The 24,020-nt window shown below is 46.2% G+C and overlaps 1 protein-coding gene across 13 annotated transcripts in view; it reads right to left on the bottom strand.

Annotated features, from left to right (window-relative positions):
* Positions 1-24,020, bottom strand: part of FRMD4A (FERM domain containing 4A) — a 552,335-nt gene that overhangs the window by 69,849 nt on the left and 458,466 nt on the right. For all 13 annotated transcript variants that reach the window (XM_074942603.1, XM_074942600.1, XM_074942608.1 and 10 more), the window contains 3 exons: positions 11,430-11,513; positions 734-799; positions 495-552 (listed from right to left, as the gene is read on the bottom strand). In XM_074942603.1, the coding sequence (XP_074798704.1) occupies positions 495-552; positions 734-799; positions 11,430-11,513 (208 nt within the window). The remainder of the gene's footprint in view (positions 1-494; positions 553-733; positions 800-11,429; positions 11,514-24,020) is intronic.

The raw sequence follows: 24,020 nt of genomic DNA, 5'->3' as shown, positions 1-24,020 counted from the left end.
CAGATAATGATGCGAGCCTTCAAAACTCCGTGGGTGCTGAACAGGGGGAAATGCTCCGGGGACAGCAAACATAGCTTCCTTTTTTATGTTTATTGATATCACTTGTTAAAAACCTCCACTGCTGGGCAGGCCTGGAAGTGGTAGAGGCGAGATCATGAGTCCACCTTGGTGGCGGATTGCTAAACAAACGGGGTGAGCCTGGAAGAGGGATTTAATGAGGGAGAATCCCAGCATGAAATCCAGTCAGAAGACTGCAAGCTGGAGTCAATTGCTCCAGCCCTAGTGGAGGGGATGCTGGAATTTTATCTTGAAGAACAGGATTTTCCTCTACTGAACTGTATTTACCAAACAGTCACTGAATAGTTGAAACAAAGTTTATCTTAACAAAGGAAGTGAAACAGTACTTTCAGGAAAGTGCAGTGTAAACAGAGGCCAGAATTTTTGTCACCATCATCAGTTTAATTCAGTAAATGCCCTTTGTCGGTGGCACATACCTTTACTGCATAATAATGGACTCCATACGTTGGGAGGGATTCTACAATGCTCATGTAACTGCAGAATGAAACATAAGAAGAATAACAAGACTGAGGAGTGGGGTTCTCCCGAAAAAGCATCTGCTTAAAAAAAAGAAGTTACTAGACAGGAGACATAGTTATGTGCAGAATTTACAGCCCAGTGTAGACTATCTCCTAGCAAACAAAGGTCGCTCCCCAGCATTGTCCTTCCAACTTACTTTACAATTGCTTGGCCTCTTGTCTGACCACTCAGTTTCTTGTAATGCTCGATGACTCTGTCCTCGCTGCAAAGGGAGACATAGAATCTTGTTATTTTTATCTCAGCTCAATAAACAGAAAAGATTTCAATAGGGGAACAGGCATTTCTGTTACCTACGGCTACCAGCCTGGGAAACTAAGAGGGTGTGTAACAGAGACTACCCAGAATGGGACTGTATTCAGCCCCAGAGAAAAGGAAGCCAATGTAGAATACAAGATGGGATTGCAAAGAGAAAGGTTTCTGGATGGTGCTAGTTTTGTTAAGGGAAATGGGATCGACTCCCACAGACTTTCTTCTCTGTGCCTCAGTCTCATCCTCAGTTGGGTTTTGTTTTGTTTACAAGAATGCAAGTTTTGTCTCGAGACAAACTGTGGTTCCCCTTGCAGGCCTGAAGGAGCCTCTTGGCCAGCTGAGCTACTGACACTCACAGCAGGCTGGGTTCCGAGCCTTCAGGAGCACACCTCAGTCCTCATTGCTACCCTACAGAGGACAAAACCATGTATGGGAGTCAGCTTCACTACAGAGAGGAGGCTTGAGGCTTGTTATTACTCAGGGCCAATCTCTTAGCATGCACAGAGCTACAGAGTAAGCCAGACTTGTAACTCCATCCTTAACTGCCTGTATTGTCCCCAACTAGTGAAGCGGATATGGATCACAGAAGGTCGTAGAACCAGGGTGATGTGAGCTATAGTATGAGTATGAGCGGCACTCTCAAGGGCAAATTATAGACCACATTTGGATCTCGGTGACATGGGTCTCCTTTGATTTCAGTGAAAAGTCACTCCTGATTTACAACCATGTAACAGAACAGCCCAGCCCGATTACCCTCTCAAACTGGTTTTATATTGGTGTAGCTCCAGTGGGCCAGCCTGATTCTCTCACCTGCACCAGTGTAAATCAGGAATAATGTCAAAGAAGTCACTTGAATTACACCAGTGTAAACCGGTCTGAGAGGCGAATCAGGTCCTCAGGTGTAAATTGGAATCTCCTGGCCTTTGTGCCTTTTCACTGAGGGGAAGATTCTCTGCTGTGCTTTTGGTATTTCTACACTGCAGTTAGACACCCACAGCTGGTGGGCTGCAGATCCACCTCACAGGGTCCCAGAGCCTGCGCTCCACCTGAGCCTGAATGGCTATACCACAATTAAACAGCCCTGCAAGCCAGAGTCAGCTGGCACGGGCCAGAGGTGGGGTTTCAATTGCAATGTAGACATACCCTCAGACGCACAGCATAGAACTCACAGCCCAGGAGGAGGCTAACGTGTCTTTCAGCCAACTTTGTGCCCTCCCAGTCCTGGGCTGCTCTAGGGGCTACATAAGCCTCTGGCATAACTCAGCCAGCCTTGGAGGCCTGTCTAAGTTATGGCAGCCTCCCTGCAGGCCACAGCACTGTCTGGAAATTCTGCAGAGCTGATTGCTGCGGCCCTGTCCCCAGCACACACCCCTATCCAGAGTTTGCAATAGAGTTATCAGGATGCAGCCTTATGGCTGTGCACCAGTGAGTAGGGTTGCCACCTTTCTAATTGCTGGTAACCAGACCCCCCATGGCCCTACCCCCAAGGCCTGGCTCCAGGCCCCATCCCTGACTGCCTTCCCCCCAAACCCTGTCCCCATTGCTCGCTCCTCTCCCTCCCTCCCCCACATTGCTCGCTGCAAGTTGGAGGCAGCCACAGCTGAGCAGGGGCTGGCTTAGGTTAATGACCCAGTGGCAGTGCCTTCCCCTTCCCTGCGGTAACTGGACTTTTGGTTCGGTTCCCATTTAGGGTTGCCGGGTCCCCTTTTTGACTAGACTTTCCGGTCAAAAACCTGGCACCTAGCAACCCTAAACGGCACCCAGACACAGAAGCCAAAAACCAGACTGTCTGGGTAAAACCTGGACAGGTGGCAACCCCACAGTGCCTGCCCTGAGGGAATCCTCCCCCCAGCAGGAACTGAATCTTTTGAGGTCCCTTTATGCTTTTCCTGTCCTTTTACGTGGTGTAAACGGCCAGGTTGGGGTGGAGTGGGGTGGGTGATGAACTCACCCCAAGTGCTTAGAGACCCCGGCCCTGGAGGCTTTGTGGAAATCTTTGCAAAACATTTCACTTAGCAACAGTTCTGCTTACATAACAGTGTCTTCTCCTCTCTGTATTTCTTTCCCCTTGTGTTTATTATTGCGCCAGAACCATGCGCGTAGAGACAGGATCTTTGTTCCAAAGGCGCTCACCTACCCCTGCAGTGCAGAGCTCAGCTGAAATCATAACCCCCTGTCTGTGACATCACAATGGCAGTGACCATGAGATGGTCAAGTTCAGGATCCTGACACAGGGAAGAAAGGAGAGCAGCAGAATACGGACCCTGGACTTCAGAAAAGCAGACTTTGACTCCCTCAGGGAGCTGATGGGCAAGATCCCCTGGGAGAATAACATGAGGGGGAAAGGAGTCCAGGAGAGCTGGCTGTATTTTAAAGAATCCTTATTGAGGTTACAGGGACAAACAATCCCGATGTGTAGAAAGAATAGCAAATATGGCAGGCGACCGGCTTGGCTTAACAGTGAAATCCTTGCTGATCTTAAATACAAAAAAGAAGCTTACAAGAAGTGGAAGATTGGACAAATGACCAGGGATGAGTATAAAAATATTGCTTGGGCATGCAGGAGTGAAATCAGGAAGGCCAAATCACACCTGGAGTTGCAGCTAGTAAGAGATGTTAAGAGTAACAAGAAGGGTTTCTTCAAGTATGTTAGCAACAAGAAGAAAGTCAAGGAAAGTGTGGGCCCCTTACTGAATGAGGGAGGCAACCTAGTGACAGAGGATGTGGAAAAAGCTAATGTACTCAATGCTTTTTTTGCCTCTGTCTTCACGAACAAGGTCAGCTCCCAGACTACTGCACTGGGCAGCACAGCATGGGGAGGAGGTGACCAGCCCTCTGTGGAGAAAGAAGTGGTTCGGGACTATTTGGAAAAGCTGGACGTGCACAAGTCCATGGGGCCGGATGCGCTGCATCCGAGAGTGCTAAAGGAGTTGGCGGATGTGATTGCAGAGCCATTGGCCATTATCTTTGAAAACTCATGGCGATCGGGGGAGGTCCCGGACGACTGGAAAAAGGCTAATGTAGTGCCCATCTTTAAAAAAGAGAAGAAGGAGGATCCTGGGAACTACAGGCCAGTCAGCCTCACCTCAGTCCCTGGAAAAATCATGGAGCAGGTCCTCAAGGAATCAATTCTGAAGCACTTAGAGGAGAGGAAAGTGATCAGGAACAGTCAGCATGCATTCACCAAGGGCAAGTCATGCCTGACTAATCTAATTGCCTTCTTTGACGAGATAACTGGCTCTGTGGATGAAGGGAAAGCAGTGGACGTGTTGTTCCTTGACTTTAGCAAAGCTTTTGACACAGTTTCCCACAGTATTCTTGCCAGCAAGTTAAAGAAGTATGGGCTGGATGAATGGACTATAAGGTGGATAGAAAGCTGGCTAGATCGTCGGGCTCAACGGCTAGTGATCCATGGCTCCATGTCTAGCTGGCAGCTGGTATCAAGTGGAGTGCCCCAAGGGTCGGTCCTGCAGCCGGTTTTGTTCAATATCTTCATAAATGATCTGGAGGATGGTGTGGATTGCACCCTCAGCAAGTTTGCAGATGACACTAAACTGGGAGGAGAGGTAGATACGCTGGAGGGTAGGGATAGGATACAGAGGGACCTAGACAAATTGGAGGATTGGGCCAAAAGAAATCTGATGAGGTTCAACAAGGACAAGTGCAGAGTCCTGCACTTAGGACAGAAGAATCCCATGCACCGCTACAGACTAGGGACCGAATGGCTTGGCAGCAGTTCTGCAGAAAAGGACCTAGGGGTTACAGTGGACGAGAAGCTGGATATGAGTCAACAGTGTGCCCTTGTTGCCAAGAAGGCCAATGGCATTTTGGAATGTATAAGTAGGGGCATTGCCAGCAGATCGAGGGACGTGATTGTTCCCCTCTATTTGACATTGGTGAGGCCTCATCTGGAGTACTGTGTCCAGTTTTGGGCCCCACACTACAAGAAGTATGTGGAAAAATTGGAAAGAGTCCAGCGGAGGGCAACAAAAATGATTAGGGGACTGGAACACATGAGTTATGAGGAGAGGCTGAGGGAACTGGGGATGTTTAGTCTACGGAAGAGGAGAATGAGGGGGGATTTGATAGCTGCTTTCAACTACCTGAAAGGGGGTTCCAAAGAGGATGGCTCTAGACTGTTCTCAGTGGTAGCAGATGACAGAACAAGGAGTAATGGTCTCAAGTTGCAGTGGGGGAGATTTAGGTTGGATATTAGGTAAAACTTTTTCACTAGGAGGGTGGTGAAACACTGGAATGCGTTACCTAGGGAGGTGGTGGAATCTCCTTCCTTAGAAGTTTTTAAGGTGAGGCTTGACAAAGCCCTGGCTGGGATGATTTAATTGGGGATCGATCCTGCTTTGAGCAGGGGGTTGGACTAGATGACCTCTTGAGGTCCCTTCCAACCCTGATATTCTTATGATTCTATGATTCAATTATCTGCCATGCAGAGGACAGATCACTGTGACACCTTAAACAGGTGGGGAATCAGAAACTTGAACGAAGGAGTTGAAGACCCTGTTTTCATATAAATCATCTCTAATTTGGTCACCCGAGGAGGGCTCCCCCAGCCAGCAAGCCCAGAATCCTTAGGCAGGCTCCCGAACCAGTAATCCGGATGGCTGATGTAATATGGGAGCATGTTACTGGCACTTTGCCGTAATAGAACATTTCAAAAAATAACACAAAGGGAAGGCAGAAAAACAAACACAAACAAGCAGACAATGGGGGAAAAGGGGTAGGATCATTTCTAAGGAGAAGATTTTTCAAGTCCGCTGCTCTTTAACATCCCTGCCATTGGTTTGTGTGCAAGTGACTTACTTTCCTCATTTATTCCCTCAGGCTATGTCTACATAGGCACTTTTGTCACTAAATTTGTCGCTCAGAAGTGTGAAAAAACACCCCCCTGAACAACAAACGTTTTACTGATGAAAAGCACCAGTGTGGACTTTGTCGGCAGGAGCCGCGCTCCGGTTGAGGAAGCTACCGTCCCTCGTTGGGGGTGGTCTTATTTTGCGGCTGGGAAAGCTCTCTCCCGGCGATGAAGAGCAGCCACAGAGCGCACCTGACAACGGTGTGGCTGCAGTGGCACAGCCGTGCTGTTGTAAGGTGCGCTGTGTCGATGTAGCCTTAGGTGTGATTCCCCCACTAATCCTGCTGAAATAACAGGTAAATAAAAAAAGCCTGTAAACGTCAGTCAGCCAATGGGCACGAGGGGGGTGGGTCTCAGAGCCCGGGCTCCTTCCCCATCCCAAACCTCTACAATGCTACTTTTAGCCCCGCAGCCCCAGCCCCTGCTAGCCCAAGTCAGCAGACCTGGGCCCTGGGACTTGGTGCTGCGGGTTTTTTTATTGCAGTGTAGACATACCCAATTTGCACTGCAGTGAGGTCGCCTGCAAAGGGTGCTGCTGTTTGGGCAGGGAAAGGAGTGTGTTCGCTCTCCTGACAAATGTCGTAGAGTAAATGTCACATACAGAAAGTGATAGCCTTAGATTCAATAGCCTAAGAGCCAAATTCTGGCCTTGCATTCGTGCAGGTGGCTCCCACTGAAATCATGTGTGTCATCTGAAGGCAGAGTCTGGCCCTTACCATGTAATAGTCACAGACAAGATTAACGTCTGGAACAATCATTGAGTTACATGACTACACAAATGCTGGACGGTCTCCAGGCTACATCATTCCCGCTGATAAAGAAGAACAAAGAGGACTTATAGTCCTTTGAAATGTCCTTGTAAGCCCGGTATTACTTAGGGGCCTGATTTGCCTCTGCTTCAGATAGATCAGGAGTGACTACACAGAAATCAATGGAGTTACCCCAGTGTGTCGCATGAGAGCAGAACCAGCCTGCTGCGTGCTGCTTTGCTTTGGTTTTTGTTCTTTGTAGTTCAAATCCATCCCTGATGTTAACTTCATTCACTTCACTCCCACGGCTGGACATATCCTCCTATCTGTGTTTTGCCCTGTGCAATGCCTCTGAGTTTTGTTTGCTTTTGTTACAAATTATTAAAATACATAAAATAACGGAATGTTTCTTACATCATTTCCCCCTGGGCGTGGAAGCTAATCAATGGCACATTTTCCTGAAAAGCAAAGCCCTGTCTTTAGAGAGCCGCCTCAAAAGGCAGTGTGGTCCCTGGCTGAGGCACTAGAGTAGGAGTCAGAAGACCTGCATTCTATTCCTGGCTCTGACTCAGCCTGCTGGTTGAACTCTGCCAAACCACGTCATCTCCCCGTGCCTCAGTTTCCCCAGCAGTAAAACGCTTGGCGATCTACAGAAGAAATGTGATATATAAGAGTATTATTCCTCCTTCCTTCAGTTCTCTCTCTTTTGCACCAGATAATAAAACCTGGATTACACTGATGCCATGAAAGTATCCTGCCTTACAGACCCCTCTTTCACATAACGTATTTTTTGCGTCTTCTTTTTCATTACCACTGCCACATGCAAGATATAATCAGACACAGGGGCTAATTTCTGTCTCCAGTTTTGCTACAAGGGGGTCACCTCAACATGTGCCAGTGAAAACAAACAAAGTCATTCACTCAACAGGACAAGCCTTAGCAGGGTTAACACAAATTCTCATCTATCCTTTCAGCTGCTCATCTTTTAGCTAACTGTTACTGACAGCTAGGCAAGTGCTGGGGCATTGACTGGGAACCTGCTGGTATCACGGTTACAGCACTGACTCCAGATTGTCGCCGTGTCAGTGACATATAAGCTCAGACATAGCACATGACAGTGACAGCAGCCACTTAACAAAGTGACTAATGCTTTGGTATTGATGAAATAACATGAAGCTGAAGTCTTCTTGTCAGCTACTAAACATCTCCTATGAATGCTACAGAAGAACCATTTATGTGAATGATATCCTGCAGGAAAGATCTTATAAGCATGAAGATCAAGAATTCCCTTGGCCCTCGCAGCTTATAGAAATAGAAAGTAGGCAACTTGTAAGCAAGCATCGGGCCAGAATTCCAAAAGAGCTTGGGGCCAGATTTCCAAGTGCTAAGCTCCCAAAATCAGGGCCAGACTTTCAAAAGTATTCAGCTCCCATCATGCTGAGCTGTTCTTAATAGCTGATCGCTTCTTTCTGATGCCTTACTGAAAATCTGGCCCATAGTTCTTCCATTGCTATCAGTGCTTTATAGATTTCAACTCTATATCCTGCTGAATACCTACATTCAGGGATGGATTAAGGTGGAGGAACTATAAACCCATGTTTAGGGCTCCAGCTTCTGTGGTTGCATGGTGAGACCAGAATCTCCACATTCATTTTAAAAAATCATCGTGCTAGCCCTCATGAATGCAAAGAAAAGCTTGCAAATGTAACCCATAACTGATGCCTGCCTGAGTCTGCAGCGAGCCTGAAACAACAGCTCCAAGAGATGTGAATTGTCCCATTCATCTTTACTCTGAAGTCTGCTGCCACCGCAAGGAGGGGTGGGGCCATGGTGTGGGGGCAGGGCAACAGCATGGGGACAGTGCCATGAAAGTCTGTGTAGATTATGCCTAAGATCCCAGACTAACTTAATTCAGTCCTGCTTACACTTAAATGTCCAGCACTTGTCACACTTGTGTCTCTATACCTATTCCAACTTAAATTCAATGAGAGCTGTAGGGGGTTTGCTGCCACTACAGCTGAGAGGTGTGACACCCAGTGCTGGCAGACAAATTCACGTTAGCTCAGCTAAAAATAGCAACAGGGATGTTGAGGCACAGCTGATGGCTCGGGCTACCCACCCAAGCCCACTTGACTCCCTGGGTCTGAGCTCAGGGGGTTAGCCCCAGCCAATGCCACAACACCCACACTGCTATTTGCAGTGCGCTAGCTCAAGCTGACTTAGTGCAATTCTGTCTACCTGCGCTGGGAATCACACCTCCGAAATACAGTGCAAACATACCCAAGGTGATCGGCACTTCTCAGGGTTTGGCCCAGATACATGGACACAATTACTAAAGTAGTGGCAGCTATGTAAAGGTGCCAAACTTTTAGTTTCTGTTCATACTGAGTTCACATGTAGCTGCATTATTATATACGGGTGAAGCTAGAAGTGGTCATATAAAAATCTGCAGTGGGTGAATATACACATACAACCAACATAGCTCTTTTGAGTCTTACCAATGCGGTTATAACTTTATAATCATTTTAGTTCGTTTTTAGGACATGAAAAATAAGTCAACAAAAGCAATTGAAAGAGCACTTTAAACATTGCCTTGTAATGCTGGAAACGCACACAGCATAGCCCTGTGCTAATGCAGGAGAACCAAAGCATGAAACTGATTGCAAATGGCAAAAAGAAGTGTGAAATCTACTTTCACAGTAAAATCTCAGTCAGAAACCAAAAGCAGGGGCACAGCAGAAACGTCGAAAAGTAAATTAGAGTTAAAAATTCTTTCCGTTTAGATCATCTGCCGTTTGACCAATATTTCAGAGAAGCGACTGTGGGCCTGATTTCCCGTCAGAGGTTACAGTAGGTGGGCGAACATTTGGAGGACAAAAAACTGTCATTAAAAATAATGAACAGTACATGTGATAAAGTTGTATAAGAACTTGGTCAGTGAAGTGAAACCAGGATCACAAGGGATTCTAATGGCTAAAATCACTTGGTTTATTACCCTATCGAAAAAAATGAACTTTTTAAACCTGGAACCTGTTCCTACATCCCTTTAACCTGGAGCCTGTTCCTGCATCCCTTATTCCTATGACTTTAACTTACTTGTGTGAGGACTCCCATTAACTTACATTTGACTATGAGGAAGGATTTGTCTTTTGCTAATTGCTGTAAATCATAGTATTTTAAACAGATTATCTGGCTTGACCAGCGTGACTCAATCTAAATTCCAGACCAAGGGAGTGTGCATAGGAGGAAATAGGTTACCAGGCCTTTGTTGTTAAAGTCTCTGCTCTTGCACTGAGCCAGGAGTTTGGCAAGATCGGGGTGCGGGGGGGGGGGAGAAGAGAGCTCAGTGACTGGCTGTGTGTGTACAGGGGAAAAAGCAAAATCCATGGCTGGACCAAAATCCAATGGACTGGGGAAAGCTGGGACCTAGGGCTCTGAGCTGGTGGATTGAGGGACGATGATGATCAGGCTTGGCGAGGATGGGCAATGGACTCTGGAGTGGTGAATGAGCTGTCCAGTTTCCTCTGGGAAAGGAAAGAGACCCGACCAAGAGGCAGAATGTGTGGGTGTATTGGAGGGTAGGTCAGGTCTCACCCTGAAGAGGAGACCAAACTCTTGGCCAAAGGAAACAGTAGGCTCCTCAGCTGTTCCCTCCCCCACGCTTCACACATGAGCCCAGCCAGCCCGTGAAAGAAGCAGTGGGTGGTGGGCATCTTCGGCTACATGTTTCAGGTTTTCAGTGTGCTGGGTCAGACACAGAAGTACTGGCAATCTGCCAGTGCCCCAGCCTATGATTCTGAATTACAGCCTGGGACTCTTCCAACCTCTTCCGAAGAGCTCAGAAAGTGCTTAGCAGCTTTGCAGATTAGCTCTTGTTCAGCTGTGCACCAGTTGCAGCTAATTCCGGTGATGCAGCCCCGCTAAGAGAAATGGATAGGATCTCCCGGGGATCATAGATCAGAAAACGAAATCCGAATTCCCTGCCATCATCAAATGACCAGGCTGCAGAAACTAAAGGAGTAGCAGATAAGAGAACTATCCTCCCACCGCCAGGCTTGGGGAGCCCGATTCTTTAAGGACAAACATGAAAGAATCACAAATGGAAAAGCAAATCAATCCATCGCCCCAAGCTCAAACGGCCTTTCCTCAAACTAATCCCTATCTGCACTGCTGAAAAGGCTGGGAGAGGCAGACAAAGAAGCTATGGTGGTGGTGGGGCGAGTGGTAGATGGGGTGCTGTGTCTACTCGGACACGCCAACAGATTTTGTTTTCAGTGCAATAACTGGAGGAGGAAAACGTAATGCAGCACTTAGCACCTACATAGTGCTTAGTATGTTCCGAGCGCTGGATCTGAATGCAGCCTTCCACAAATGGACAGCCCCTGCCTACACAGGAGGAGAATCAGACCCTTTGGAGTTGGTTAGTCCATGCAAACAGGATTTGCAGAATCAGGCCCAACGATTCCTTCTTGCTTCTGGGTTCAATCCTGCTCACCTTCCCCACACCAGCAGTCCCCCAGGGCCCCACTCTCCACTGCTTTGCACCCTGTGTAGCCATTTACACCTGTGCAAAAAGAGCGTAAGGTGGGTATAAGATGCTACCGTACCAAACTGGGAGCACTCTACATCCACGTTGCACAGGTGCAAATAGCTGCATAAGCTACATGTGGAGAATCAGGCCTACTGACTTCAGTGGTAAGGCACTGCATGACTTGCATGAGTAAAGCAAGCAGCATTTGGGTCTCAAATCTCTCCCTTCAGGCTGGGGAGTAGTATTGTACCTATCTGAAAGATGCGGAAACTGAGGCACAGAGCGGTTAAAGTGACTTGCCCAAGATCACACTGTAAGTCAATGGCAGAGCCAGGATGGAGCTCAGGAGGTCCTGGATTTCAGATCTGTTTGCTGGTAGCTAGCCGGGGCTGACTCACAATGGGTGAGACAATTACATGGATAGATAGGTTACCAGTAAGCAAGGGAAGGGTGCTCCTTCAGGGCTTGCGTTGGAAGGGCTGGAAGCTTCTTCAAGTCGGTCTTTACAATTTCATTGCTGAAAGAGAGAGAGTTGAAAAGGGGGATCAGACTACAAGAAAACCACCACAATATCTGATATGACCCAACCCAGCTGGCTGGCTGCTATGGCTCTGCATCTGTTCCTCCTTAACGAAATGCACTGGGCTCTCCTTTCTTCCCTTTCTTTCTTTTAAAGGCAGCGTAGTAATTTTTTCCTCCAGTACCACACTCGGAGCAGAGCTGTCCCAGCTGGCTACATTTGTTCATCTCATATAATCGCCTCAAAATATAAATACCCCCCAATGGTACAATTTCACTGAGCAGCCCTGTGGATAAATGCATATGGAAAGAGGAGCAGGGGGGAGAAATGGCTGCACAAGGCACCTTTGTTAAAACAATTCCCGTCTGGTGCAAAATGTCGCATTTTGTTGTCATAGCAACACAGGTTGCTTGTTAGCACATCACCACGGTGATCCACTCTTTGCACTGGTTCCTCACTGAGCAGGGGCCCATTTGCGGCCTATGTCCTATTATTCAAAACCCTCCCTGGGATTGGACCCAGCCACCTGAGAGAGTGGCTCCCCCTCCACGACCTCCTCTGGTGGCTATGTCCCACTGGAACAATGAAACTGCAGACCAATAGGGGGAAGCGGGTGAGCATGGGCGATGAAGGGATTGCAAGAACTGGAGCTCAACTGTGGAACTTACTTTTATAGAATCACAGCAATCCCTCCCCCCAAATAAATAAGAATGTTAAAAATATTCTATAAAACAATCAGGCTGCTTCCACTTCTCCTACAGGCTGGGAAGGAAAAACAGAGAGCGAGAGCGCAAACACTTGTTATTTTGATTTCTATTTTTATATGTAAAAGCCACTCAGATACAATGGTAACAGGGGCAATATAAGACAGTCTGCGTGATGTGAAACGCCAGAGTTAAAACGCTCACCAACTTCCCTCTTAACAGCAATTTTTCCTTCCTCAATAAAACGCGAGTTTGCCATACCCTCTCCTCCCCAAATATCATTTTCTGTATGATTATTTAAAGTTGCTCCTCCTTCAGTTGTGGGTTCTTGATACTCATAGAAGCCGCTAATGCACAGACACAAACACTTTTCTTTGAAGTTAATTGGCGTGCTGTTGAAAGGTGTCGGGCCGACAGCCTTGGAGACGGAAACCCTCTACCCCCCTGCAAAACTGGTACAGAGTAGGCAACAATAGCACAGCCAATGTCATTCACCCCCTGTGGCCCATTCAGTCTTCGGCCTCATTGCTGAGTTATGCGGATGCTTCTCCATTGAGATATGGACTGAAACCACATTTCACTGAAGCTCATTTCACACAAGCTAAATCATAGCCATTTTGTTGAGGACTTTCAGTCCCTATGAAGATGGGCTGGGCTCACATCCATGACACAGAAGGGGGAAAAAAGAACAAACACTAGGACACTAATCAATGGTGAGATAGCAAGAAACCTCCCCTTGAGTAATAACTAGGGATCTTACTCTTCTTCACACTGGTGTAAGTCTGGAGTCTATTTAAGTCAATAGAGTTACACTGGTGTAAAACCAGTGTAAATGAGATCAGAATTGGCTAGAAGAAAAGTGCTGAGTTAATATACAGTAATAATTTGTGATTAGTTAGTAAGGAAAAATGATGGTGGTATTTAGAAGCCATTCAGAACAGGTAAGAAACTTCACTCTGGAGCCTGGTGACCATCACAGGTGAAGTGATTTGCTAATGAACTATCGCTGGTGAAAGAAGAGATTGTGATGCAACTGACACCACTTTAGACATGTTTCAGAGTAGCAGCCGTGTTAGTCTGTATCCGCAAAAAGAAAAGGAGGACTTGTGGCACCTTAGAGACTAACAAATTTATTTGAGCATAAGCTTTTGTGAGCTACAGCTCACTTCATCGGATGCAAGCATTTTGCCACAGCATTTCTCCACTCACATACCACAGTGATAGACATTGCTTAAGAACCTAGATGGATATGTCCAGACTATAGTTTGTGGTCATGTTTTAACTCATGTTAATCTCAGATACCAATGTCAGATGACTTTTGGCAAATGCAGACCTTTTACGGGCTACCATTGTCTTCTACCCCATCATTCAGTTGTCAATCCTTCTTAAGAACAAATGTTCAAAAATCATTCTGGTTTTTTACTTCTGCAGGACACACATATCTGCACAAGTTTGAGATGTTGCTCTATTCAGCATTATCCGCTGATCTGACCTCTATGCTCTGTGGCGGACAGAAGAGTCAACCCAGATAATACCACCTTACCATGTACATAATTCATTGTACTTGCTCAGACAGGTCAGTTTCCTCTACAGCAACTGTGCACTCGACCCTTGCCAACTTTTTTAACATTGCAAAAGGCTTGAAAAAGTCAATTCTCCAAGAAGCAGCCAGCACCCACATTGTACCTCTGCTCAGGCAGGTTCCATATAAGAAATTTGTCTGAATTCTGCTGTGACGTTGCACCCCATAATGCTTTATAGAAATATGCTTATGAGTGTAAATATGACATAACTGGAATATATTTTATGCTAGATATGCCATGTAGCATATCTTTGCAAAGGTTATGTTCGACTGAATGTATTCATCCTATTCGTATGCATGTATCATTTTTATATCTGAAGTTATGAGCGTTGGCTCTATGCTTGTATTTAAAGTGTTTGCTGCAGGAAGCACCTAAGGCAGATTTGGTCAACATAGTGTGAAGGGGTTATTCAAGTAATTGGGAGTACTTAGCTAACAACTGACCTTGGGAGATGCCAATCCACATCTGAGCTTTCCTGGGAACGTTCAGGCTAACAGGTGGGCAATGGTGTTGGCCTGTAGAGAACTGAGACATGCATGGACATGTGACTTGCCCATGTGACTCCAAAACGCCATCTTGTAGCTGTGATTCTACACAGGGGGAGAGAGGGGTTTCCACCCACAAGACAGAGACTATATAAACCCCTGGAAACCCCTCTATTTTGTCTTCAGCTGGCTCAAGAGATAGCCTCTCCACCCCAAAGAGATGCCTGAAAGAAACTGGAACAAAGGACAGCAACTACAGGGTAACTGAGTAATTGCTGGACCCAGACTAGGAGGAAGTCTAGTCTGTAAAAGAAGCTTATTGGAACATCTCTGAGGGTGAGATTTACCTGCATTCAGTTTCTTACTGTATTAGGCTTAGACTTGTGTGTTTTATTTTATTTTGCTTGGTAATTTACTTTGTTCTGTCTGTTATTACTTGGAACCACTTAAATCCTACTTTTTATATTTAATAAAATCACTTTTTACTTATTAATTAACCCAGAGCAAGTATTAATACCTGGGGGGAGCAAACAGCTGTGCATATCTCTCTATCAGTGTTATAGAGGGCGAACAATTTATGAGTTTACCCTGTAAAAGCTTTATACAGAGTAAAACGGATTTATTTGGGGTTTGGATCCCATTAGGAACTGCGTATCTGAGTGTTGAAGACAGGAACACTTCTTAAGCTGTTTTCAATTAAGCCTGCAGCTTTTGGGGGATGTGGTTCAGACCTGGGTCTGTGTTTGTAGCAGGCTAGCGTGTCTGGCACAACCAGGCAGGGCACTGAAGTCCCAAGCTGCCAGGGAAAACGGACTAAGATGTAGGCTCAGCACATCAGGTGGCAGTCCCAAGGGGGTTTCTGTGATCCAACCCGTCTCATCTGCCGTCAACAAAGGGAAATCTGTGAAGTTTCCAAAACACATCTGGGAAACAAAGGGAAGTGATTTCCAAAATGGGCTGTTCCAAGCCCCAAACCAGAAAGTTGTCAAACAGATGACAAGTCTAATGATGATGAACTGCCCTTGAGCGGCTGGAGAAATCCCAGAACTGGTATTGACAGCCTGTGAAAGGATGAACTAATCCTGTGAACTCTGATGCTTTCCTTAGTGAGGGATATAATTGAACCATGGCAAAAAGTCTTCTAAGGATCAGAGGAAAAGTAAAAGTCATTAATAGTGGGATTGGATGGGGTGGCCTTCGTGGACAACATCAACACAGTGTGAATCACAGAATATCAGGGTTGGAAGGGACCTCAGGAGGTCATCTAGTCCAACCCCCTGCTCAGAACAGGACCAATCCCCAACTAAATCATCCAAGCCAGGGCTTTGTCAAGCCTGACCTTAAAAACCTCTAAGGATGGAGATTCCACTGCCTCCCTAGGTAACCCATTCCAGTGCCTCACCACCCTCCTAGTGAAAAAGGTTTTCCTAATATCCAGCCTTTAAATGTTTTAAATGTAAATGTTACTTTGGGTGGCAGAGTGTTCCTGTTCCACAGAATGGGTCCATCACCAGCGGAGATAGTTCAAGCTCCCTCATACCACCCTCCCAAGTATAGCTCAGAGGATCACCTCCCGGGCTGAGACAGCAGTTTAGATTCCATAGCCCATTCAATCCCTAGGTTTCTGCTGAGACTGCCATGCTACTGCTTTTTATTGTGAGGACCCTGGTCTCACGAGAAATAAACTGAGAATCCCAAACAGCCATCACGACGAATATCTGACTTTGGGTGGATTTGAACTGGTGATCTATAGGTGAAAGGCTCCCTTATAGATAATTACCAAGTCTCTCAAGCAATTTGGTCACCTAGTTATGATGATTAATGATAATTATACTATATTAAGGAAAAGATTGAATAACAATATGAACATAGATTATAAAAAATCCATCTATAGGTCAGCTAAGCCATTTTAAAGGGGAGGGGGTAAGAGAAAGAGAATATGGTATGGCTGACTGATCTAAGCACAGGCTTGGAGCCCGGAACTCCGCAGCTCTAATCTTGGTTCTGATACTGACTCCCTCCTTAGGCAAGTCAATTAACCCCTCAACCTCCCCACTGGTATATTAAAAATAACAGTATCTATCTACCTCAGGGTGGCTTTGCAAAAATTAGACGTTTACAAGTTGCTCAGCAAATGAAACATGTTACATACTGCTATTCCTGCAATTAATTTTAAGCTAGGTTACTTGTGCCATCTGCTCTCAGCAAATTCAGAAACTTTCTGCTACATGTAATATCAACCATCAATTACAGAAGAAACTGTAGGCTAACTCTCCCTATTCTTATCAGTCTAATAATTATCTCCATTGAATAAAAGGGGAGGAATGTGCTCTGAGACCCTGGCAGAAAAGGTGCCATTACAGGAGCAAGGTTTTATGATCACTATTGTTATGGTGCAATATGAATGGCTGCATGTTGGCTCCTGTAACTCTTAAACCCTAATTGCATAAATGCTGTTTTATTACACGAGATTAAAACTAAGCATATAATTGTTTTCGAGATTACAACAGGCACCAACGTGTGTATTATTTTAAAATGTCATTTAGTCGCAAATTAGCCCTCTGCCTTCCTTCCCTGGCCATTGTCACTATTCAACATTTTGTGAGGGGGTACTCGCGTAGCTTTCTCCCAATGCATCGTGATTCCTGACTCAAAAGGACTAACAAAGATGGACTGTTTGGGGAGCTATTTAAAAAGGCTGGTTTATTATTTATTTATTTTAAATCAAGCCGGGGGACAAGTACTCTATGTGACGGGTGGCTAGCTTTCTTGGCATTGTTGTTTAAGATCTAAAATCCTAACCCTCCATTAAACCAAAGGCAACATGAGCTTTCCCATTGACTTCAACAGGTGCTGGATCAGGCCCCGAATCAGGGAGGATTAAATTGGGGGGGAAAGTTCAAACACTAGCAATATGCTCTGCTCTGCCAGGGCACGGGCTCCATAGCAGTGCAATATGTTTCAGATGAAGTATTCAAAACTTTCATAGATTCCAAGTCCAGAAGGGACCACAGGCCATAGAACTTCCCCAGAATAATTCAGAAAGCAGATCCTTTAGAAAAACATCCACATTTTGATTTTAAAATGTCCAATGATGGAAAACCCATGACGACCCTTGGTAAATTGTTCCAGTGATCAATTACCCTCAGTGTACCCCTTAATTCCAGCCTGAATTTGTCTAGTTTCAACTTTCAGTCATTGGATCATGTTACACCTTTCTCCGCTAGATTGAAGAGCCCATTATCAAATATTTGTTCCCCATGTTGGTATTTACAGACTGTGACCAAGTCATTCCTTAATCTTTTCTTTGTTAAATTAAATAGATTGAGTTCCTTGAGTCTACCACTGTAAGACACGTTTTCTAATCCTTTAATCATTTCCATGGGTGTTCTCTGAATCTTCTCCAGTTTATCAACATCCTTCGTAAATTGTGGCCATCAGAATCATAGAATCATAGAATATCAGGGTTGGAAGGGACCTCAGGAGGTCATCTAGTCCAACCCTCTGCTCAAAGCAGGACCATCCCCAATTAAATCAACCCAGCCAGGGCTTTGTCAAGCCTCACCTTAAAAACTTCTAAGGAAGGAGATTCCACCACCTCCCTAGGTAACGCATTCCAGTGTTTCACCACCCTCCTAGTGAAAAAGTTTTTCCTAATATCCAACCTAAATCTCCCCCACTGCAACTTGAGACCATTACTCCTTGTTCTGTCATCTGCTACCACTGAGAACAGTCTAGAGCCATCCTCTTTGGAACCCCCTTTCAGGTAGTTGAAAGCAGCTATCAAATCCCCCCTCATTCTCCTCTTCCGTAGACTAAACATCCCCAGTTCCCTCAGCCTCTCCTCATAACTCATGTGTTCCAGTCCCCTAATCATTTTTGTTGCCCTCCGCTGGACTTTTCCAATTTTTCCACATCCTTCTTGTAGTGTGGGGCCCAAAACTGGACACGGTACTCCAGATGAGGCCTCACCAGTGTCGAATAGAGGGGAACAATCACGTCCCTCGATCTGCTGGCAATGCCCCTACTTATACATCCCAAAATGCCATTGGCCTTCTCGGCAACAAGGGCACACTGTTGACTCATATCCAGCTTCTCGTCCACTGTAACCCCTAGGTCCTTTTCTGCAGAACTGCTGCCGAGCCATTCGGTCCCTAGTCTGTAGCGGTGCATGGGATTCTTCCGTCCTAAGTGCAGGACTCTGCACTTGTCCTTGTTGAACCTCATCAGATTTCTTTTGGCCCAATCCTCCAATTTATCTAGGTCCCTCTGTATCCTATCCCTACCCTCCAGCGTATCTACCTCTCCTCCCAGTTTAGTGTCATCTGCAAACTTGCTGAGGGTGCAATCCACACCATCCTCCAGATCATTTATGAAGATATTGAACAAAACCGGCCCCAGGACCGACCCTTGGGGCACTCCACTTGATAAGGCTGCCAACTAGACATGGAGCCATTGATCACTTACCCGTTGAGCCCGACAACCTAGCCAGCTTTCTATCCACCTTATAGTCCATACATTATTCCAGCAGACTTTGTATTAGTGCCAAATATAGAGGTAAAATAACCTCTCCACTCCTATTTGAGATTCCCCCGTTTATATGTTCCAGGACTGCATTAGCCCTTTTGCCCCAATGTCGGACTGGGAGTTTATCCACCACGACCCTCATATCTTTTTCAGAGTCACTTTTTCCCAGGATAGAGTCTCCCATCCTGTAAATATGGCCTGTGTTCTTTGTTCCCAGATGAATACATTTATATTTAGCCGTATTAAAATGCATGTTGTTTGCTTGCACCCAGCTTACCAACCGAGCCACATCACTCTTGTATCATTGACCTATCTTCTTCATTATTTACCACTCCCCCAATTTTTGGGTCACCTGCAAATATTATCAGCGATGATTTCTTGTTTTTTTCCAGGTTGTCAAAATAGCGTAGGGCCGAGAACTGATCCCTGTGGAACACCACTGGAAACACACCTGCCTGATGATGATTCCTCGTTTACAGTTATATTTTGAGACCTCTTAGCCATATTTTAATGCATTTAATGTGTGTCATGTTACTGTCATAATATTCTAGTTTTTTAATCAAAATGTCATGCATACCAAGTCAAACACCCTACAGGAGTCTATTACATCGACACTTTTCCTTTATCAACCAAATTTGTAATCTCATGAAAAAAGATATCAGACTAGTTTGACAAGATTTATTTTTCATAAACTCATGTTGATTGGCATTAATTATATTACCTTCCTTTAATTCTTTATTAATCAAGTCCAATACCATCTGCACCAGTATTTTGCCTGGAATCAATGTCAGGGTTATAATTACTCAGGTCACACCATTTACCCTTTTAAAATATTGGCACAGCATTAACTTTCTTCCAGTCTTCTGGAACTACCTCAGCATTTCCCAGTGTCTTACCTAGAGGCACCAGGAGGGAGGCAGTCTGTGAGATTTAGGACTGGGTGTATCAAAGGAGTCTAAGCATAGGTGCCGAGTTTCTAATCTGCTGGGGGGTGCTCACCCTGGCTCTGCCCAGGCCCCGCCCCCACTCCACCCCTTCCACAAGGCCCCACGTCACTTCTTCCCACCCCCACTTGGCCCCTTCCCCACCCTGTTCCCTCCCCTCCCCCGAGTACGCTGTGCGCTCACTCTTCTCCCTCATCCCCCCAGTGCCTCCTGATGCCGCAAAACAGCTGATCCAGGGCAGGTGGTAGATGCTGAGAGGGAGAGAACGGCACTGATCGGCGGGGCCTGCTGGTGGGTGGGAGGTGCTGGAAGGGGAGGTTCTGATGGGGGGCTGAACACCCACCATTTTTTCCTCATGGATGCTCCAGCCCCGGAGCACCCATGGAGTCAGTGCCTATGAGTCTAAGAGAATTCAAGGCCTGAAGTCAATAGGAATTTTGCCACTGAATTCAAAAAGTACAGAATCAAGAGCTAAGTGTCCATCTCTTATTGAAAGTCAATAGGATTCGGGCACCTCATTCCCATAGGCTCCTCTAGAAATCTCAGCCTAAATATATAATTTTTCAGTCTAAACAACCATATCCTTTGGTAACTCCTCCAAAACAAAGGCGACAAGTCCATTTCCCTTAACATACAAAGGGCTTTAACTTGTCTTTAAAAACCCAGCTGAGTAGTACATCCTCTGCCGTTCTGCCTCTCAAGCCATGTGAACTTGTTGGGAAATTCTTGAAACCCAGTCGGCAGTAGCCGGAAAAACTCCATCTGAAGAGATAGTCAGGAAAATGACACAATCATGCTTCTGTTGACTCCAGAGCCCTTGATAATTACTGTAGAACTCTGCTTGGAATCTAAAGAATTGGAGAGGACTGATGATAGCAAACACTGGGCCTTATATGGCTTATTTTTTTCTGTCTCTCCCACACCAGGGGTTTCCATCCCAGGGTTGCTGATGCACTGTGTTTTCGCTATGGCTACACTGGAGAGCTTACAGCATGGCACACAAGTGTCGTTGTGTGTTTCTAATGTGGGAAAATAGGCACATTTGGTGATAACCTTTTCTGTTCTACATTTATAGTCAGGGGAAAGTTCAGAAGGAGAGTCGGGGAAGCCAGAGTCCAAGGGAATGCGCTGAGGGGTGGCGCTGCAGCGTGGCTGCTGTCTTTTGTATAGTCCTGTTGCTAGCAGACAGACTTCCGCTGAATGGCAGCTTTTGGTGTATGATATTCTGCTACTGAATAGCCACTGAGTAAGCCCTTGCCCCCAAGCCACACAGACGTGTAGGCTGGCAGAGGGGCAGAGCTTCCTGTCCTTTGAAATTCTTAACAGTTAGGTCACAAAGGCTGTCTGTCATCAAACTCACTATAGTACCAACATTTCCTTCAGTGAAGGAACTCTTACCCATAGTAGACACTGGCTATCTGGCCTGCCCATCAAAGGACAAAGCAGAGTGCATCTCTGCCCCTGGAACCAATTTCCACCCAAGGTTTCAGTTGGTTCCAGACTCACGTAGCCATCTGCTTTGCTTTGAATGGTGATGGTCGCACATCACCTGTAACTCATTCAGAATGCATCTCAGCCACACATGGCTGCTGCCGCCTGAATCAAAGGCTGTGTCTATACTACCACTTATGTCAGTATAACTTATGTCACTCCGGGCACAGGCGCTGACTCTCCTTTCTCCGGGTGGGTGAGGCTGCGCTACCTGAGGCCCCACCCCCACTCCAGCCCTTCCCACCCCCGCCCTGAGGCCCCGCCCTTGCTCCGCCCCCTCCCATGAGCGTACCCTGCCCTCGCTCCACGTCTTCCCACCCCTGCTCCACCCCTTCCCTGCAGTGCCTTCCACCTGCTGCCAAACAGCTGGTCAGCAGGGCCCGCCAAACAGCTGATCGGCTGGTGGATGCTAAGCACCCATTATTTTTTCCCTGTGAGCGATCCAGCCCCAGAGCACCCATGGAGTCGGTGCCTATGGCCCCGGGATCTGAATAAGCCACCCCCCTGATCAACATAAGTTACACCAGCTTAAGCGCCGGTGTGGACAGTGCTATGCCAGAGGGAGAGCTACTCCCACCAACATAGCACCTGAAGAAGTGGGTTTTTTACTCACAAAAGCTTATGCTCAAATAAATCTGTTAGTCTTTAAGGTGCCACTGGACTCCTTGTTGTTTTTAAACATAGCTACTGCCACTCATTGGGGGTGGATTAATTAAGTCAACGGGAGAGCTCTCTCCCATAGGCTTAGAGCAGCTACAGTAGAGAGCTTACTGTGGCGCTGTGTGTCTGAAATGGTACATGATCCCCTTTTGGGACAGGCAGGGAGAGTCCAATAAAGGATGGCTAGCATGCCCCAGCACTGGACAACTCATCTTCCCCAAGACCTGCAGCAGGAGCAGCCGTCACGGGACAGGTGACAACTGATCAGGTAAGAATGGCAGAAAGTGGCCACCTGGATTCTGTGAGGTCGCCTCTGATTTCCATGAGGGTTTGCACATTCCCAAATCACTTTCAGAATGCACGAACCCTCATCACCATGAGACGTCACCTCTCAGGGTGATGATGTTTTGATGTCATCATGCCTATATCGCACTGTGCTGATGCCAAGCTGTGATGTAAAGACCACAGCACCATAGGGTTAGATATCAAACCACGCTAGTCCCCACAGGCAGGAATTCTGCAACAAGTGCTTTCGTGGGAATTCTCCCTTCCTTAAAGTTAAGCACCCGCTTAAGTGCTTTGCTGGATTGGGGCCAAAGAGAGACCATTAGTCTCCTGAGCGGTAAATCTGACACTGCTTTCAGGCAGTAAGTTTGTTGAAATTTTCCATTTTCATTCTAAACATGCATCTCTTAGATAGCTTTGTTTCTGCAGAAAGCAGAGTTCAATAGTGCAGCCTTCATGAAATTTATGCTGTCATTTACAAGATATAATCTTTAAATCTCAGTAACAAAGACGCTCTGTAACTGCAAAGCTTCTCCATATCAGACAATAGCAAATTCTATTAGTAACAACATTTCAACAATGATTTACCTCAAATGCAGATATGTAACAACAGGAGCCACCTTCAGCCCTCGCATACATAGGTACAACTCCTACTGTCTATAAACAAAGTTACCCCTGCTTGCATCTGGCTGAATTTATCCCTAAGACTTCAAGTTCATACATTGTTGTGTTGGTGAAACCCATAAGCACAGATCTCAGTGGGTGAAATCCTGGCCCCAATGAAGTCAAAGGCAAAACTCTCATTGACTGCAGTAGGGTCAGGATTTCACCCAATAAGTAAACCCTCTCTAGTGAATGTGAAGTGCTCATGAAAGGTGCTGGATGGATGTCCCTGGAGAAAGGGCATAAAGCAGTGCAAGCTTCTCTTATGTTGCTCCTACAACATGCCTCAAACCCAGCCTACAGGCATGGAGGTCAGTCTCCAAGGCCCATTCATATCTTGGCCTCTGTATCATGAGACCGCCAACTGGGTGCCAGTTATAATGGTGGGGTTTGGAAAGCAGACATTACACCGAGACCATCAGACTCACAGAGACCATGACACAATGAAGACTTTCATTCACTATCAAAATTAGCTGGCTACACAGGGAGCATACCTTGCAGCAGTGCGGCCTACTGGATTGTGCACCAGAAGTAGACTCAGGAGACCTGGGTTCGACTCCTAGCTGTGGCCTACTGGGTGACCTTGGGCAAGTCATTGCCACACTCTGTGCCTCAGTTTTCCCATCTGTAAAATGGGGATACTGAGACCCTTTTTAAAATGCTTTGAGATCTGCAGATGAAGAGCACCATGTAAAAACTAGGTACTACCTTCACCCTCACATGGAGGACCATTTAGCCCCACCTAGGGTGGGGTTTTCTGTGATGTTGAAACCTGACCAATTCATTTGACACAGAGCAATGAACAGCCTTCAGTTGGTGAAAACTTTCCACTGCTACTTCCAGCTCTGCACTGGATTGGAATCGGACACCTAAAGGTGAAAGGTTCTACATCCAATCCTCTGAACCACCTCAGCCAAACTGCTCAGTCCTCAACCTTATTCAAGTCCAGCCTGTGCATGTTTTTTTATGTACAGAATACTCTGCTGTTCATAACCCTGTGTGTGCTATGGAGGACGTGGTTATCATGGGGTTTGATTGAACTGGGAAAGCATCCCTCACTTGACAATGTGTTTTAAATCAGCCTGCATGATAAAATAGCTGAATGTCTCTCCTAGCTACCTAACTAAATGGCACTGCTGATAACCACGCTGCTCTGAAATGG

This window comes from Natator depressus, chromosome 1, assembly GCF_965152275.1.
Source record: "Natator depressus isolate rNatDep1 chromosome 1, rNatDep2.hap1, whole genome shotgun sequence".
Taxonomy (NCBI): domain Eukaryota; kingdom Metazoa; phylum Chordata; order Testudines; family Cheloniidae; genus Natator; species Natator depressus.
This window is presented reverse-complemented; position numbering and strand designations above follow the sequence as displayed.